Below are 17,971 nucleotides of genomic sequence, written 5' to 3' on the forward strand. Positions count from 1 at the left end.
TCCATTGGCCAGGGATCTTCAGAAGCGTCCAGCGCTACGTCGGCGAATGCACCGACTGTGCAACGGGAAAGGGTCGGCCGACCATCCAGGGCGAGTCGCCGGGCAACATCGTCGCGACGTACCCGTTCCAGGTCATCGCCATGGACTATATTCCGTCGTTGCTGGCATCCTACAAAGGCAACACAGAGCTGTTAGTCTGGGTCGACCTCTTCACGGGGTTCGTCGTGGTCAAAGCGAACGCGTCACGAACCGCGCAGACGGTGGCCGAGGCGTACGAGGTGGCGGTGTTCAGGCGCTTCGGCGCGAGCGAGGCTATATGCCACGACCGCGAGCCGCGCTTCATGTCCGACTTCTTCAAGGCGTTCAGCAAACTCATGGGTCAGAGACAGCGAGCGACGCTCACTTATCGTCCCCAAGCCAACGGTGCTGCAGAACGGATGGTGCAGACGGTTACAAGAGCGATCAAGATGTACATCGCGGACGTCGACCAACGCGACTGGGACGAATACGCCGAGCGTCTTACCTTCGCGCTAAACACGTCGCACGACCGGACGAGGAACGAAACCCCGTTCTTCTTAGTGCATGGCTGGGATCCTCGGTCGACGCTGGAAGCGACAATGGCCGTCGGGAACACGTCGACCCGGGACGCCGAGGCGAGGCGGTGGAGGCTCCGCATCCAGCGACGCTACAAGGTGCCAAGGGCAAAAGCGTTGGAGTTAGTCCGAGAGGCCGTCGAAGAGAGAGCGCGTCGACAAACTGAAAACGCGACGCAACATGAGATCGCGACGGGCTCGCAAGTTTTGCTGTACCTGGATCGGGTGAAGCCAGGGTATGCCCGCAAACTCGCCCACATGTGGCACGGACCCTTCCGCGTCGCCGAGCTGGTCAGCGCGTTCGCAGTGCGCCTCGAGACGGCGGGTACGCCCAATCAGCTGTACCCCGTCGTCCACATCTCCAAGCTGAAGCCCGTCCGGGAATTCCTGTCGCGACCCGCGACGCAGCTGACGGTGCCGGCCGAGGAGCGCTTCGACTTCGACGAGGAGCTCTTGCCAGAGGATAGCTGAGAAGCCACGCGCGAGCTGGAGGACGACGTCTTCGAGGTCGAGAAGATCGTGAACGTGCGCGAAGGGCGGGCTACCCGGTATGGGCGCACGCGACGCGAGTTCGAAGTCAAATGGAAGGGCTACCCGGACACGACGTGGGTCGACGAGCTCGATCTGAATTGCGGCGGGTTGCTGTACGACTTCCTGCGCCGGTGCACGGGACGCAACCGGTTCGAGGCGATGCAGTCGCACGAGAACTCGGAGGCGGCGGAGCCTGGTGGGTGAGCGCCCACGGGTGCGACCAAGTCGGCAAAGGGGCTGCCGAGTGGAAGACAGGTGGGAAGCCTCAATTCTGGGAATGGCCGGAGCGAGGGATTGGATGAGGGAACTGAGGAGGACCAGCCTGTTGCTGAGAATGGGACGGCGGAGGGCCGTCTCATAAAAGATGTGAAAAAGAGAAAGAAAAGAGGGAAGGTGTCAAGGGGATGCATTGAAGTTACGGCTACGAGCTACACCAAAGTAACGGACTACGCGCAAACCTGCTGGACGAACTTGCCAGCAAGGCGAGGCACGAGGTAAGCGTGGTGGGCACGCGTCACGCGACAACGCACGTTGGCATCCATCTGCGCGACGGTGAGCGGCGTTCGGTGGAAGCGACGCCAAGGCTCCTGGACGTCAACGTCGTCGAGCGCTTCCTGCAGCGTCGTGTGCTGAATGCCCGGAAACCACCGTCCGATTCGTGAGTGCGCCGGTGGAAAGTGAAGAACCGCGGGGTCCAGATGCAAGTCCATGTCGGCGAGTCCACGGCGAAACAAGTCGACCACCAGCTGGAGGAGACTGTTCAGGTGGTCGCCTGCGTGCGACCGACGGGAGTTCCGAGACGAACGCCACGACCGCCATGCAGCGCCAGGCACATGGAGCTCGTGAGTAGACTCCCCGTACGCCTGTGCCCAGCGCTCGACGTGGTGCCGAAGTCGACGCATGAACGGCTGGAACGCGGCGTCGCCCGACGCGAACAGCACCGACCCCACTTCCTGAGCCAAGTAGCGCCAGGGCCGCGTGGCGTACAACGCGTCGACGTTGGCACGTGTCACCAAGGCCCGGTTCCAGTTCGCCGGTTTGGGAACAGGCGCGCGGGGGCAGATCTAACCCCGCGGTGGCAAGAAGCGTGCTCGCAATTCGCGAGCCGTGATGCTGTGGAGCCGAAGACGACGTACGGACTTGGACCATGGAAAATAGCGACGCTGTGTCCAACCCGAAGGCGTGCCAGCCGGGTGGGATTACTGGAACGAAGAACGGCGCCACATGGGCGGCTCCCTCCGAGCCACTGGACACGGAACTGGAAGACGAAGAGAGGGCAGAAGACGACGAGGACGAGTCGCCGCCGTCGGAGTCATCACGCCCGCCGGAGTGAGTCGCCGAACCAGGCTGAGACGATCGTCGACCTCGCGTGGGAGAACCTCGCGTGGGAGAACGTGCCGACCGCGAAGGCGACGCCGGCCGACGCGAGCGGGTCGAATGAGTGGAAGAAGCCGACCCCGTTGGAACGCGCCGAGCCGATGGAGCGATTCGACGAGCGCGACGAGGAACTCGACGATGAACGCGAAGCCGAGCGGGAAGGCGACGCCGAACGCGACGTCGAAGCCGGACGGGAGCGCGGACGCGAAGTCGATCGAGAACGTGAACGCGGCGAAGAACGCGAGCGGGAAGAAGGGTTTCGCAAACGACGGCGTTTTGGCTGAGGAGAGTGCGCCCCAGCGTCACTCTCCGAGGACTCTGAACCGAAGAGAGACGCGTCTGCACGAGCACGCGCCGCGGCCGCAGCCACAGCCGCCGCCGACAGCGACGTGACAGGGGAAGCTTGTGCGGCAGCACTGTTCGAGGCTGCTGTGTCAGCCCTTGTAGAAGCCCGCTGGCTCCGACGCCGCGGCGAAGAACTCGACGTGGAGGTCGCCGGGAGCCCCACGCAGCTCGAAGAAGGGTGCCGAGAGCCCGAAGGCCTGGCTCCACTGGGTCGAGGCCGACGTGTGCCCGACAATGATGGAGCTGAGGAAGACACCGGAACCTGAAGAGGAGCCGGAGTACAGACAGAGGAAGACGGCTGCTGAGTCGAATCACTCGACGAAGGCACGGTGTCTGAGCTAGGGGCTAACGCGGACGGCCCGGCGACAACAGCAGGGGGCGACGCGACGGACACGGCCATTGGCGTGGCCCCGGCGGGATCGGCGGGAGGAAGGGGGACGGCAGCGTTCGCTTCCGCTGCGTAGGTAGCCTCGAGGCGGCGGATCAGGCCGGCGGTGTCGATGGTCCCTCCTACCGACGAAACGGAGCTGGCCAGTTTGCCGGCCAGGTCGTCGCGCACGCGCTGAGCCAACTCTCGGCTCCGACGCGCGTCTCGGAGCATGCGTCTCCAGGCCATCGCACGCTCGCCCCGCTCCCGGACCGCTAGATCGCGTTCGTCAGCCAGGTCGGCGACGCGGACACTCAGACGGCGGATGTGGGCGCCGGCCGCATCGCTCTGCTGCAGCAACCGACGCCGCATGGCTAACCAGCCGGTGCGATACTGCCCGGATCGCGAGACAGCTTGCAGCTCATTAGCCTGGGCCCGGGCTGTCTCCGCTTCTGCGACCACGCGTGCCGTCGAGGCAGTCGCGGCTGTCGTCTCCAATTCGCGTATGCGAGCCGTCTCGCGCTGGAGCTCCTCGGCGTGGGCAACCAGCAACGCATTCACACGCCGGACGTCGGCTTGCAACGGGTCGTTCATCCGCTGGGCAGACTCGGTCTCAGCCCGACTCTGAGCAAGTGAGTTGCGAGTGACGCGGAGATCCTCGACCAGAGCATCGCGCTGCTGTTCAGCTCTCGCCTGAGCTTGACGTGCCTGGTCGCGCTCACGGGTTGCAGCGTCACGAGTTTGCTCCAGAGCGAGGGACACCTGTCGAGCCTGATCGCGCTCCACGACGACTGCGTCGCGCTCCTGCTCGAGCGCCGCGAAGTCCCGACGCGCTTGGTCACGCTCGGCGAGGGCGACGTCACGCTGCCGCTCTCGACGGACGGCGGACTGGCGAGCCCGATCTCGCTCCGCCATCGCCGCGTCGAGCTGAGCTTGGATGGAGACGAGGGCGGCGACAGCCGCGCCATAGAGTCCGTAGACGTCGAGGGAGGGGCCGGCACCGCGGGGACCGCGGCGAGCCGTGCAGACAGGTCAGCTACCTGCGCTTGTGAGGCGGCGAGTTGGTTCTGCAAGTTGTGATAGTCCTCTTCCGACGAGGCTTTGAACACCCGGAGTTGTGTCTCGGCGGCAGCCGTACGGCCCGCCATGTCACGGAGGCCAAGCACGCGGTCTTCGAGCTCGGAGTTGGCCCGCTCAGTGCGCTCGCGAGACAAGAGCGCCTGCTCGAGCATCACCATACCCGCCCGATAGCCTTCGCGGGCGTGGCGAAGGAGAGCGAGGTTCCGATCGTGTAGCACGGAGGCGTGGGCGGCCAAGCCGGCATTGTTCACTGACACAAGCTCATACTGAGCCCGAAGAGTTCGATTCTCCTGGGCGAGGGCGCGCGCGTCGGCTACGAGAGCCGTCACCGAAGGAACTGGCGTGCCAGGTGCTGGAAGCGTGACGGGAAGACGCGCGGGAGGATGAGGACGGTGCGCTCCACTCGCGCAGACGACGCAGCCGGCTGCCTCGAGGTCTTCGGTATCGAGCTCGTCGTCGACCACCTCTATGTCGGCAGCGCGTACGTCGTCGCGGCGAACCATGGACTTGGAAGGAACGACGGCGATACACGGCGACGGTAGAAGCTTCAGTAGGACGGGGCGCGACAGACGCGGAGCGAGTTCTGCGACGGCACACCCACTTGGGGAGTGCGCGTGCGTGGCAGCGGGACGGATGTGGAATAGCGCCCCACGAGATGTCGCGCGCCAGGGAACGAGTGACCGAGAGTGATGGCAGCCGACGAGGCGGACGGAATACGACGCGTCGAGATCGCCAGGGAGGTTGACGGGGTGATGGACCGTGTGACACGTAGACCAGCTGCGGAATCAGGCGGATCCTGACTGATTCGACGAGCCGGTTCGCACGCCCGGCTATGCGAACCCCGTGGACCCTAAACCCCGTCGAGGAAATCCCGTCGAGGAAATCCCGCCGAGAAACCCCGTCAAGCCCAAGTCTTGATTATGCTACGCAAATCAGGTTGAAGGACGGTAGTGCAAGCACGACAGAAGTAAGGATAGGTACAGAGCGGTAGGCTTAGCAAGCAGTAGTACAGAATAGCCAGTAGCAAGGACATAGGATAGGGTAAGGACTCAGTCCCGAAATTTCTCTGAACCACTCAGACCTCTCCCCTCCGGAAGATCGCCAGATTCTTGAAAACCACCAAGCGTCGGCAAGCCGAGCCGCAAGGAACACGCGGCCCTCCGTCGCTCGCTGGCTCAGGCACTCACCCCCCTCAAACCCCGTGCTGGAAACGAAGGCACGTAAAACGTATACCGGTTAGGAGGCGCTCGATAACGCGCAGCCTAGACGAAGGGCCGCACGGCCTGATAACCGCTGTGCACAAGACTCCGCGTCGGCCCGATAACGCCACGCAACAAGCCCCAGGAAACGCCGGCCCGATAACGCCACGCAACAAGCCCCAGGAAACGCTGGCCCGATAAGTCCGCACGCTCAAGGAACAACCGACGCCCTAAGACAAGGAACAAGCGTCCACTCAACCCGCCAACTCTGAAGCTTGCGAAGACTTGGGCTCTATATCCGAAGATACGCTACTCAAGATCCGGGAAATTGCCCGTCGCGACCGCAGATTGGACGCGTCGGGTTTGTGCGAGGACGAACTCCGCGATTTCTGTGAGGCCGCTACTCCACACGACCGAGTGCCGATGCGCGACGGAGGTGATGGTGTGTGCTGTGACGACTGATCGACAGAGGTCGATGGAGGAAGAGACTCATGCTCAGGGGGAGCACGAGGTGCTCGCGGCTACGAAGGCCAGGGGGAGCACGTTGGTGCCCATGGTGACGGTGCAGACGAAGGTGCTGAAGGTCAAGGCCGGTACGAGGGCGGAACGATACCGCGGACGCACGACGGGCAAGTTGGCACCGTAAATGGGCGCCAGGGACCGGCGGACGCGCGGCAGTAAGGCCAGCAGCGCCCGGTGGCGGACCCAAGGAGCGGTTTGCAGAGCGCGCGCGAGGGCGGCAAGATGACCGCGGACGTGCGTAGGCGGCGGCCGACAATGAAGCGATTCGGCACGCGAGGCGTGCGCGAGCTCAAGATAATGCCAAAGACAAGGGAGCACAAGAAGGAGAACAACGACGATGGTCAAGATGTTCGACGGGCAAGGCGAGCGGCTGTTGGAAGACCAGGAATGTAACGGGATTACATGGAATAGTGACCCTGTCACTATTCCGGGATGGCTACATCGGTCACTCCCCTGGATAGTGACCCAAGTGGCCTCAGAGCCAACAGATACATTTTGTATGACACAAACTATAGGGAACTTAGGATCTGTATGCAGGCCAAATCTGTACCAACCTATAAATACATTCAGTCTTAGATCTACCGCTTTTCAAGTCAAGTCGTCCCCGGACAAGTGAACGGCTGTTCACTTGGAGTTTGTATACTCCTGCTTCCTCTGTTAAGAAGTGCTGTGTGCCCCGTCACACTTGGTAGCACTTGTAGTCAATCCTACGCCTACGCGGGTAGATTGGACTACCTGAATCCTCTGTGGTCGCATCGAGTGAGCCAAGATGGATCGTACGGAGTTTCCCCATCTGAGCGACTCGCAGTACGAGTCCGTTCGTAAGATGGCAGGCATCTTTGGGACAGATGCCCTGCGTAGCTTAGCGGCGGCGACGCCGGCTGAGCAGGTTGAGCGTATCAACGCGTTCGACACCTACGAGCGAGGGCTCATCGCCCACGTTCAAGGGCTGCAGGCCACTGCGGCCGCGCCGAAGCCGGTGCAACCGAAGCCCCTGCGGCTGAAGGTTCACCCCTTCGAAGGGAAGGAAGGAGAAAACCTTCACTTCTGGGTTCGAGAGGTTGAGCTCGCGATGGACGCGGCTCTCGTCTCGGACGAGCGACTCCGTGTCGCCTTTGCGCTCTCCAACCTTAGTGGTCGCGCTAAGAGTTGGGCGTATACGCGCGAAGCGACGACGCCTGGATGCTTTGCATCATGGTCCCAGCTGTGCGAGCAGCTGCGGGCCGCGTTTCTTCCGGCGAACTACGAGTACCGCCAGCGTTCGCGCTTCCACGCCTGCAAACAAGGAAGGCGCGAGCTGCATGAGTACATCCAGGAGATGCGAGTGCTCACTGCCTCTTTGGTGGGGAACCCCCTGCCTGAACACATCAAGGTGACCGTGTTCATGGACGGTCTGCGTGTCGGTCCTGCCCGCACGCAACTGTTCCGTGTGCAAGCAAACACTATGGAGGAGGCGATTCAGATCGCCCTCCAGGAGGAGTACAGTCACAAGCAGGCTCGTACCCCCGCCGCGGTATGGCAGAGCAACCCTGCCTCTGGCGGTGCGCCTAATGGTAACTCCGGCAATGGAGCGATCAACGGGCCGGTTCCCATGGATCTGGGCATGGCCGAGCAGAGCGACATTCGCTGCTACGGCTGTGGCAAGCTTGGGCACATGAAACGTGCTTGTCCCGCGGGAAGACTGAAGAAGAAGTTCTCTTCGAAGCCCTTTGGCTCTAGGGGTCGCTGGCAGAAGCCGCGCCCCAGGAACCAGGAGAACGCCGGACACCAGTAGGGGCGGGGCGCCCTACTGGGGAAACACTAAGTCTTCATGAGGGGCGTGCGGGTGGCGCACGCCATGGGGACTTAGCCCCTGAGAGTCTCTGTACTCTCGAAGCGGAGAAGGGCAGCGGTGGGCTGCTTGTGGTGCACGCGAGTGTACCCGGATACGATCATCCCTTGAGAATCTTGATCGACTCTGGGGCGTCCAAGAACTTTGCGCGCCGCCAGATTGTCGCACGCAATCGCGACAAGTACGCCGATGTGCTACGAGGCAGCAAAGGCAACGGGCTGGTCTCGGTATGACTGGCCGACGGTACGGTGGTAGAAGTACCTCGGGTCCACATGGACCTCACTGTCAAGTTCGAGGACTTCGACAGCACGGAGCCGTTCTTGGTCCTAGACATGGACAAGTACGACTTGATCCTTGGCATGCCGTGGCTGGAGAAACACGAGCCTTGGATCGACTGGCGCGGCAAGGCCATCGGGGCCAGCCGTCCCCCACGCTCTGACAGAGCTTTGGTGAGTCATGTTCCCACCTCTGGCAGCAGCTGGGGCGCCCGCGAGGGCCACCAGGGCGCAGCAGCGTCTAATGAGTTCTTGGGGTCCGTCGAGACTGACGACGACTCTGACCGGGCCGGACAAGGCCTGAGAGTGGAGGTGCCGGACAGCACCTACCAGGTGGGTAACGTAGGTCCACACGCGGGTAACGAAGTACCGCAGGCAGCAAGGGCTGCTGGAGAAGGCGCCGCTGGCGTTGGCGTGGATAACCAAGTTCCACGCGAGGTCACTCAGACCGTAACTGATGAGGAAGGCACTGCAGGCGCTTCCGATGTGGGTAACATAGTTCCACAGGAGGTCACTCAGACCATAACTGATGCGAGTCGCTGGAAGCGCTCCTGGTGTGGGTAACCAAGTTCCACACGGCGAGGTGTGTAACATAGTTCCACCCAGCAAGGCGGGTAACCAAGTTCCGCTCAAGAACAAGGCGGGTAACCAAGTTCCGCTCAAGGACAAGGCGGGTAACGTAGTTCCGCACGAGATCGCGAAGATCGGTGGTGCCGTCAAGGCGGCGCCACGAGACGAAGACACCTGATGGTCACGTCGTAAGCCGGGCCTAGTCGTGTGGCCGACGACGCCAGTCGCCAGCGACTCCGAGCCTCCAGCCAAGGCTCCAGCCGCCGAAGAGTGTTATCACATCTTCGACGGCGTGACCGGTCGTCGGGTCAAGACAGGAGCTGTCGAGCTTACAGCTCTGCCCGAGGTTTCAGAGTTGCTGAACCTTGAGGAGCTCGCCATGGAGGACTTCTTGGCCGAGCTAAAGGCCGGGGAGATCGCAGAGTTGGTTCTCCTCCGACCGGAGTCCACGTCGGCCGAGTTGAACTCGTCCTCGGTCATGGAACAGGCAGTCCTGGAGGAGTTCCAGAGACAGCGCGCGTCGCGCATGGGCTCTGAGATTCTTAAGAACCCCCGGGACCCGGTGTACCCCTTGGTGAAGGAGTTTGAGGACGTGCCTGGTGGACGGATACTACCAGGTCCTGATGCGCGAGAGCGACATCCCACTCACGGCTGTGAGCACGCCCAGCGGTATGCTCTGGGAGTGGCTGGTCATGCCTCAGGGGCTTTCTAACGCCCCGGCAACGTTCAATCGCTTGGTCACACAACTGTTCCGACCTTTGCGTGCGTTCACACAGACGTACTTTGACGACATCTTCGTCCACAGCCGTGCCGAGGCAGGCCAGAAGGCCATGGAGATGCATCTCCAGCACCTTCGACGTGTGTTCGAAGTCATGCGGGCGAACAAGCTGTACGCCAACATCGACAAGTGTGTGTTCGCAGCTGAGGAGATCAAGGTCCTGGGCTGCTTCGTCAGCAGCGCCGGGGTCCGGGCGGACCCGGAGAAGGTGAAAACCATCGCGGCTTGGCCGCCACCTCGGTCGCAGAAGGACCTACGACAGTGGTTGGGCCTCGCCAACTAATAGTGTAGGCTACGCCGAGCTGGCACGGCCCTTGTCGGATCTCCTGAAGAAGGATGTCGACTGGCACTGGGAGCGTCGCCATCAAGATGCTTTTAACGACATCAAAGCGAGCTTAGTGTCCAAGGATCCACCGTCCAATCTCCCTCTGGACAGGGGAATCAGGCACGAGATCAATCTCGTGCCGGGCACGAAGTACTGTGTCACGAGGCAATGGCCTCTTCCCCGGGAGCAGTGTGAAGTCGTTGATGCCTTCTTTGCCGCCAAGGCGAAGGCAGGCATGGTGCGGGAGTCGAAGTCCCCGCACTCGACGCCTACCTTCTGTGTTCGCAAACCGAACGGAAAGTGGCGTCTGGTTCATGCTTATAACAAGCTGAACAGCGCGACAGTGCCTGCGCAGACACCGATCCCGCGCAAGGACGTGTTGCTCAACAACATGGCCGGCTGCACGCTGTATAGCGCGCTGGACGCCAGTCCTGGCATTGCCGGGCGAGACGAAGTCTTTCAGCGTAGTCTGTGATGCGTCTGACTACGCAATTGACTGTGCGCTATTGCAGGCCGACGATGAAGGCCGCGAACGGGTCATCTCGTTCCAGTCCAGGCAGCTCAAGGCAGCCGAACGGAATTATCCAGTCCACGACAAGGAGCTACTTGCCATGAAGTACGCTCTTGTCAAGTTCCGAGTGCACCTCCTGGGCTCGACGCCCTTTGTCGTTTATACAGACCACGCGTCCTTGCGGACTGCCGTCAACACGCCGCATCTCTCACAGCAGATGGCGCGTTGGCTGTCATTCTTCGCGGAATACAACTTCCGTGTCGAGTACAAGCCGGGCAAGTTGAACGTGCTTGCCGACGCGCTGTCGCGCCGACCCGACTACGAGCTTGCTCATATTAGTCGGGTCACGACGGATCTGTATGATCGCATCAGGCTGGGGTACCGAGACGATGCCAGTCTCGGACCTCTTGTGCGGTTCTTGGCCGCTGGCTCGGAAGCCAAGGCCGAGTGGCTCACGCCCCGACAACGTGCAAGGCTGCACCGCTATGAGTGGGCTGACGGTTTGCTCCACTATAGGGTCGAGCCCGAGGATCCTCCCCGTATTGTCGTGCCCAACGACGAGGATCTCAAGTACGACATCCTGATGGAGGCGCACGACGTTCCATCCAGTGGCCATCTCGGCCGTGAGAAGACGTACGCGTCTGTCTTGCAGATGTTTTGGTGGCGTCATATGTACAAGTGGGTCGCCACCTACGTCCGTACGTGTGAGACGTGCCAGCGCGTGAAGCCGCCGGTCACGCCTCGGCACCATTGCAGAGCCTGCCGGTCCCAGCGGACTGCTGGAAGTCGATGAGTCTCGACTTTGTCTTCGGACTTCCGGCCGATGACCGTGGCAACACTGGTGTTGTTGCCTTCGTGTGCCGTCTGAGCAAGATGGTCCACATTGCTCCAGTTCGTGACACCGTCACTGGCGACGAGGTCGCTCGCCTGTTCATGGACTGTGTCTTCCGACACCACAGTCTGCCCGAGACCATTGTCTCTGATCGAGACCCAAGGTTCGCAGCTACGTTCTGGCTGACGCTGTTTCGCCTTCTCGGCACACGACTGTCGATGTCGACGGCGGACCGCCCGTAGACGGATGGCCAAACGGAGCGCGTCAAACGCGTGCTCGAAGACACGCTCCGCAGTATCTGCGCGGAGATGCCCCGCTCTTGGGCTGATCGCTTGCCCATGGTTGAGTTCGCACTCAATAATGCGGTACATGCATCGACGGGCTTTACGCCCTTTTACCTGAACGGATTGCGCCACCCTCAGGTGCCGCTCACATTACGAGGCAGTACCGGGGCTTCGGTCCTAAGTGGGGGAGAGGCTCGGAAAACCTTTTCCTCCCAAGTCTCGGACGTGAGTCCAGCCACCTTGTGGAAGCAACTGTCCTCGTTTGCCGAAGACAGGCTGAACATACTCAGCAGGGTGCGAGACACCATGGCGCAAGCCCAAGATAAACAGAAGGAGTATTCTGACCGAAATGGAAGAGGAAACATGAACGTGTTTAAGGTTGGGGATTTAGTTCTCCTAGATACTAGAAACCTACCGCTAAACACTGTTAGCTCGGTCGAGAGCAACAAGCTGAAGCACCGCTTCATTGGACCCTTCACGGTCCTCAGCCGGCATGGCGCGGCGTACACCATATACTTGCCCAAGTCGATGACGACTCATCCGACGTTTTACGTGGGTCGTCTTAAGAGGTACCATGACCCTCTGGCTCTGGCTGCCCCGCCGGAAGCGGTGGGTGGCCCGGTGGAGAAGAGCGCAGCTCCTCGAAGCGCGGCGTCGAGTCGCGGTAAGGCGCCTGATACGCGCGCTGGTCGTAAGTACATCGGAGCAGCATACGCAGGGGCCCCGTACGAGCCCTGGCCAAACTGGGCCTGATACGAGTGGGGCTGCTGCTGCTCCGGATACGGCGCGGGGCCATGAAGCTCGGCCCGAAGGCCAGCGAGCTGGTTTCACAGCGAGTCGTAAGACGACAGGTCGGCTCGACGATCCACACGGCCATGGAGACTGCGAGTTTCTTGATAGAGCGAGGCAACATCCTCACGGAGCCGCTCCACGGCACCAGGCTGACCAGCACGAGCGGCAGCCTCGCCACCAAGGCCGACGCCAAGCGCGATCTCGAGGACGTACACACGGTCCCGGAGAAGACGAATCTCCTCTTGCTGCAAGGCCACCACCTGACTCGGAGCCCCAGCATACGGCTGCGTCGCCTCAGGCTCGTAGCCATGGCCGTGCGAGGCCACCGCCGGTCCTCCTTGATCGTAATGAGTTGAGCGAACTCGATGCGGAGCTCGCGCACGTTCCTCCGGCTTCTTGCGAAGCGTGGTGAACTCCTTCAGTGTGAGCTTGTGTGGTGCTAGTAGCACACACCGAGCGACTTCAACGTCGCCAAGAAAGAGTGGCTCTTTCTCAACAAGAGCACGCTCATAGGAACCCCTCGAGGTGTACCAGCCGATAAGGCCACGAGGAGCCGAGAGCTTCGCCAACAGCGCTGGCGCACCAGTGCCAGGCTCGGGCGGGAAGTAGCCCTGCGGGTACGTGGCATCCCCGCCTGAAGAAGACTCGATGGCAGTCGTGGCAGTCGGCTGCCTGGTATACGCACCCGAGCTAGCAGCGTGGTATTGCTGCTGCTGCTCGTCGAGGTTGTTGGAGAGCTCCTTGGGCTCGTGGACGGCACCCTCCTCGTCCTCAGACTCCGAGTCGATGAACAGCTTGGAGCTGGAGCCGCGAGGCGACCTGGAAGCTGAACGCTTCTTCGCCTTGGCCTCGGCGGCCTTCGCAGCGGCAGCCGCTTTCGACGCTTGGGCACGCTCACGACCTTGTGCCAGCGTCAGATGCTTGGATGCCAGCACCTCCTTGGGCTTGGAGCCCGCGTCGCTCGGCGACTTCTCGGCCACGACCCCAGCGTCGGCCATGGCGACTTCGTCGTGCGACTGCTTGCTGTCGCCTGAGCCGGACTCGGCGTCCTCCGCCTCCTTCTCTGACGAGGCCTTTGCGTCGGCCGAGGCGTTGGTCATGTCGCCTGCCGCCAGCTCCGTGCCTTCGGCAGCGTGCGTGCTGCCCTCCGAGACGTTCTCGTCGTCGGGTGAACTCTCACCGGAGTACTGGACCATCGTGCAGTCAAAGACGGCGGCTTCGCAGTCGCGAGCCGGGCTTTTATGGCCCCGAGGACTCTCCTCCTTGCCTTGCGCGGCGTCAGGAGACTTGCTTCGAGCCCCGGCCTGACGGCCACTCTCCGGCGTGCTGCTACGAGAGCGCACCACCTCCTCGGCCGCCTTCGTGGCCTCCATCAGCGCGGACGACTCGTCCTTGGCCTTGGCCGCCCTGGTCTTCGGCCCTACGGCCCGCGGTTTCGGAGGTGCTTTTGCACTGCGCGCACTGCGCTTTGGAGGCATGCTTCCGGTCGACGTGGAGACCCTGTGGCTTGCTCGGCGATGCGCCAGTTGCTCTGTGTGGCCCGGGAGCCGAGGCGCCAGAGCTCGTGCCGTTTTCGATGGATTTCGACTTTGCGAGTGAAATGTGAGTCGCCGGCGTAACCTCGCTCTGATTGGTCGATAAGATCGAATCTAAGTGGGGGAGGATGTAACGGGGTTACATGGAATAGTGACCCTGTCACTATTCTGGGATGGCTACATCGGTCACTCCCCTGGATAGTGACCCAAGTGGCCTCAGAGCCAACAGATACATTTTGTATGACACAAACTATAGGGAACTTAGGATCTGTATGCAGGCCAAATCTGTACCAACCTATAAATACATTCAGTCTTAGATCTACCGCTTTTCAAGTCAAGTCGGCTGTTCACTTGGAGTTTGTATACTCCTGCTTCCTCTGTTAAGAAGTGCTGTGTGCCCCGTCACAAGGGACGTGATCCGGTGAAGGACACGAGGCGAGCGCCGTGGACGCAAGCAAACAGAGCGACAAGGACGGCAAGACAAGGAGGGCTACGCGGGATCTGCGTGGTCACGGACTCCTGCTGTCGAGGGGGAGTGTTGGAAGTGCTGCAGGCACGTAGGTGTAACCCCATGGTGGGGGTACACTTCTCGGTTGGTAAAGCCACTGACGAGGCCCCCGGCGGAGGGGCGAAACGCGTCTGGCACGCGTTCAATAGAGAGGTCGTACATGCATGCTCCAAGTACTTCCTACAAGTTGGCTCGGCTCACCGATGGGGAAGACCCACTGCGTGCTGTCCCAGACAGTCTGAAGCTGTTCCCGTACAGCTTTGCCAGCAATCTCCCGACGGTCTCGCGAGAGGTTCCGGCGGGCGCTACGAAATACCCCGCGACCACCGTCGTGCAGCCTCTTCTTCGAGCATACTATGGGGGCTGTCGGGTGCGGGAGGTGAACACGGCATTTTCGTCGAGGACTCGTGCGAGTTGTCGACGCACTGACGGACTGATGGTGCACTCCCCGGACGATATCCCGCTGTGTAGTAGAGGCGATGTGTGCGTCCACAACTACTTCAATTCGCTATGGGATTGGCTGAACTACGTCGCGGAAGACCAACCCGATCGCGCCGGCATGGTGGTCAACACGTTCCGCAACCGCTACGCTGACAGGGTTGCTATCAGTGTTTTGCCCGGGATGGTTGTGACAACCGTTGTCATGCAGATTCTCCTGATGGGTATCATCAGCTTCTTCCAGGTGATGTCGCACGAGCGATCCGTTCTACCCACGCAGATCTGCGATGCAAGTGGTCTATCTCGCCCAAATTACTTACTACCTTGTGTACAACTCCGACTTGTATTTACTCGGACTGGGCACGGGCACGTTGACGACGGAATCCGTCGTGAACCTCACTAGCTGCTTTTTCGCCTTCTCGTACTCGTTCGTCAATCTGGTCAAGGCGCGCTCTGGCGACCAGCAACTGGATCGGCGCTTTCGCCTGACATGGGAGGCGATGCAACCTGTCATCATCGCCGGTGTAGGGGCAATGTTGAGGTCCTTGCAGCGCGAGCCTCTTCAGCTTATCCTCTCCCAGAACGCGGAGATGTTGCGCAAGTACTCCACTCGTGGAGCCAAATACTGCGGGCTACAGGATTCCTGCATCATTTTCAAAGTCAAAATGCCCTCCATCGTGGTGCTGCTATCCATTGCGTTGGCCCTCTTCGCCACGGTCATCTCGTACGCGGATAGAAGAAGAGCGTTGAAGATGAGGACGAGAATCATGTCGTCGTTCCAGCTAACGTGGTCATCCCGTCGCTCTCTAGCGTCTCGGCACTCACTGATATGGCCGCTAGGACGAAGACTCACCAGAGTCGAAGCGATCGAGCCAGCCTTCGCGAAGCAAGGTCCATCACTATTGAGCGCCAGTTTAACCTCCTTCGAGAGGAACTGCATCGGGGGGACTTTTGACAAGCTCTTCCACACTGCAACGATATTGCACACGTGATGTATAACGGCAAGCGCTGCATTTCTGCCGAAGCGCTGCTGCTTACAGGGTATGTTTACTACGGCGAACACGTCTACCATTCGTCCTCCGTGGTCCTGTTGATGTTGGCACGCGTGATACCGCAGCGGGTGATTCGCACCTTCAATGTGCTTCTGCTACGATGGCCCCTGGACCCGAGAGACGGCACACTCGCTCAGGCCAACTCGTGTACGCAAGCGAAGACGGACATAACTTTCATGGGGATATTCCAGTCGCTTAGCAATGCGAGGCCCGTAGGAATACTAGGCTTGGGCTGTAAGTAGGACTAGACTGAGGTACTAAGTAGGCAAGTTGGGAAGACAAGGACAATGTGAAACGAAATAATGAATGACGTAAATCTCAAAAGGCTTCAACCTTAAGCTTTAAGCCGACGGCTTGGTAGCCGACTTCTCCATCCAGCAGTGCTTGACCCCCTCTTCCAGGTAAATCTCATCGCTCGGGCATTGGTAGCCGCACTTGAGGTAGAAACCCTTGCGTCCGTACTGCGAGGACAGCACAAACTTGTCTACTTTGCTTCGAACGTGCTCTTCGATGCCGTCCATGAGCTGTGCACCGAAGTTCTTGCCGCGACACTCCGACAGCACCGCCACGCGACCGAACTTGACCTTGCGGTTGGGCTCGTCCAGCAGACAGCGAGCCACCGCCACGTACTCGCCCGTCTCCGAGTCTCTGCCCAGGAAGTGGATGGTGGTCGGCTTGTCGTCGTTGGGGTCCTGCGTCTCCACGGCTTCGCGGAATCCTTGCTCGTCGATGAAGACGCGGCGACGCAGCGCCAGCGCCTGCTGCATCTCGTCGGGGGTCGTCACGGGGGTCACGATCAGCGGCATCTCTTGCAGTGGGTGAAGGAGTAAATTGGGAAGTGACGGCTGCTTGGTTGGGGCTGACTAATGCCGCCGGAAGTCGTGCATCAAACGGGGTGTTTCGATGAGCGAAGCGTCAAGCAACCTGTGATGCACTGAGCAACAGCTGCGGCTAGAGTGTCGCCCCACCCTTGCACTCGTTGTCATGGTCGGGAGATGATCGACTTGGCCAGCACATGGAGCGGCATAATTCGAGCCATTCTATTAGCCTTACTTACGCTACCGGTACCGAAGCTACGGGTTGGCGGCCTTGACCATCCAGCAGTGCTCGACGCCCTCGTCGAGGTGGATCTCATCGGGGGTGCGCTCGTAGCCGCACTTATGGTAGAATCCCCTCTTGCCAAACTGCGCCGACAGCTTGAAGCTGTCCACGCGGCCGCGGACGTGCTGCTCCATGCCCTGCATGAGCGCTGCGCCGTAGCTCTTGCCGCGGCACTCGGAGAGCACCGCCACGCGGCCGATCTTGGCAGAGCGGTTGGCTTCGTCCAGCAGCACGCGCCCCACGGCGACGTACTTGTCCTGCTCCACGTCCTTGCCCAGGAAGTGGATCGTGCTGGGCTCGTCGTCGTGCTTGTCGAACTCTAGCACGGGGTCGAAGCCCTGCTCCTCGTGGAAGACCCGCAGCCGGATCGTCTTCGCCTCTTGGAACTCCTCGGCCGTCGTCACGGGCGTCACCAGCAGCGTCATATCACTAGTCACTAGTCTCTCTCTCTCTCGCTCTTCTTGGATATTTTCGGTAGTGACGGCGGCGATCAAGTCGAGCGGATAACGGAGACCGCCGCCCACTCATCCCAGCGCACCACGGATGAGCATCTGGCCGCGGGTAATACGAGCCAATCGTCAAGCACTGCGCTTGAAGAGCACTTCCCCGCCGGGCAGGCAGACTTCGAGAGCAGAGCATGCCGTCCGTCACCGTCCGCGTCTCAAGCACCTTGCACTTTGGCGAAGCTGAGCGCGGCGGCACTACGAGCGCACGACTGCAAGGGACGACAATGACCAAGATGGCTCGAGGGGGCTTTGCCAGTGCCTGGAGCATTTGAAGTTTGAACGCCGCGGACGGCGTAGACTCCGCTCGTACATGTAATGCGTCGCCCGTTTTCTTTCGTGTGCATTCGTGTCGCTGGAGCGGCGTCGTCGACGAGTCGTCGACGACGTAGAGCTCCTTCGCCTCAAGTGTATGCTCCTCGTCGTTGAGTCAGCTGGTGGCGTCCATACCGGTAAGCGGCATTTCCGCGTGATCCTTGCATTGCTGCGGCCACAAGCGGCGGGGCGAGGATCCAATGTATCCGACGACGCTGCTTTGAGGCACGCGCATCAAGCCTCGAGCGCGTTAGTGCGCTGCGCTCGAAACAGCCGCACTCGCACTCGCAGCAACCCCCAGGTTGCT

At 61.0% G+C, this 17,971-nt stretch overlaps 6 protein-coding genes across 6 annotated transcripts; 3 read left to right on the forward strand and 3 right to left on the reverse strand.

Moving 5' to 3' along the window:
• Positions 1-1,570: 1,570 nt before the first annotated feature.
• PHYSODRAFT_251488 (hypothetical protein) lies at positions 1,571-4,128 on the reverse strand (the record flags this gene model as incomplete). Its single annotated transcript, XM_009540335.1, has 3 exons — positions 1,571-2,188; positions 2,618-2,781; positions 2,808-4,128. 3 exons carry the CDS (start codon positions 4,126-4,128, stop codon positions 1,571-1,573), a joined length of 2,103 nt encoding a protein of 700 aa, XP_009538630.1.
• Positions 4,129-4,982: 854 nt separating this feature from the next.
• On the forward strand, positions 4,983-6,407 carry PHYSODRAFT_341967 (hypothetical protein; the record flags this gene model as incomplete). Its single annotated transcript, XM_009540336.1, has 5 exons — positions 4,983-5,033; positions 5,107-5,204; positions 5,840-5,909; positions 5,962-6,085; positions 6,175-6,407. The coding sequence occupies 5 exons, from the start codon at positions 4,983-4,985 to the stop codon at positions 6,405-6,407; spliced, it is 576 nt and encodes a 191-aa protein (XP_009538631.1).
• Positions 6,408-14,415: 8,008 nt separating this feature from the next.
• On the forward strand, positions 14,416-15,648 carry PHYSODRAFT_341970 (hypothetical protein; the record flags this gene model as incomplete). Its single annotated transcript, XM_009540337.1, has 3 exons — positions 14,416-14,917; positions 14,988-15,352; positions 15,430-15,648. The coding sequence occupies 3 exons, from the start codon at positions 14,416-14,418 to the stop codon at positions 15,646-15,648; spliced, it is 1,086 nt and encodes a 361-aa protein (XP_009538632.1).
• A 15-nt stretch (positions 15,649-15,663) lies between these two features.
• Positions 15,664-15,912, forward strand: PHYSODRAFT_464323 (hypothetical protein; the record flags this gene model as incomplete). Its single annotated transcript, XM_009540338.1, has 1 exon — positions 15,664-15,912. A coding segment is annotated over one exon (249 nt), but the record flags the coding sequence as incomplete, so codon positions are not given.
• Positions 15,913-16,086: 174 nt separating this feature from the next.
• Positions 16,087-16,551, reverse strand: PHYSODRAFT_533048 (hypothetical protein; the record flags this gene model as incomplete). The annotated part of the gene is made up of 1 exon (XM_009540339.1): positions 16,087-16,551. The coding sequence occupies one exon, from the start codon at positions 16,549-16,551 to the stop codon at positions 16,087-16,089; it is 465 nt and encodes a 154-aa protein (XP_009538634.1).
• A 267-nt stretch (positions 16,552-16,818) lies between these two features.
• Positions 16,819-17,271, reverse strand: PHYSODRAFT_532494 (hypothetical protein; the record flags this gene model as incomplete). Its single annotated transcript, XM_009540340.1, has 1 exon — positions 16,819-17,271. The coding sequence occupies one exon, from the start codon at positions 17,269-17,271 to the stop codon at positions 16,819-16,821; it is 453 nt and encodes a 150-aa protein (XP_009538635.1).
• Positions 17,272-17,971: the final 700 nt, after the last annotated feature.

Source organism: Phytophthora sojae (genome assembly GCF_000149755.1).
Source record: "Phytophthora sojae unplaced genomic scaffold PHYSOscaffold_15, whole genome shotgun sequence".
Lineage (NCBI taxonomy): Eukaryota > Oomycota > Peronosporomycetes > Peronosporales > Peronosporaceae > Phytophthora > Phytophthora sojae.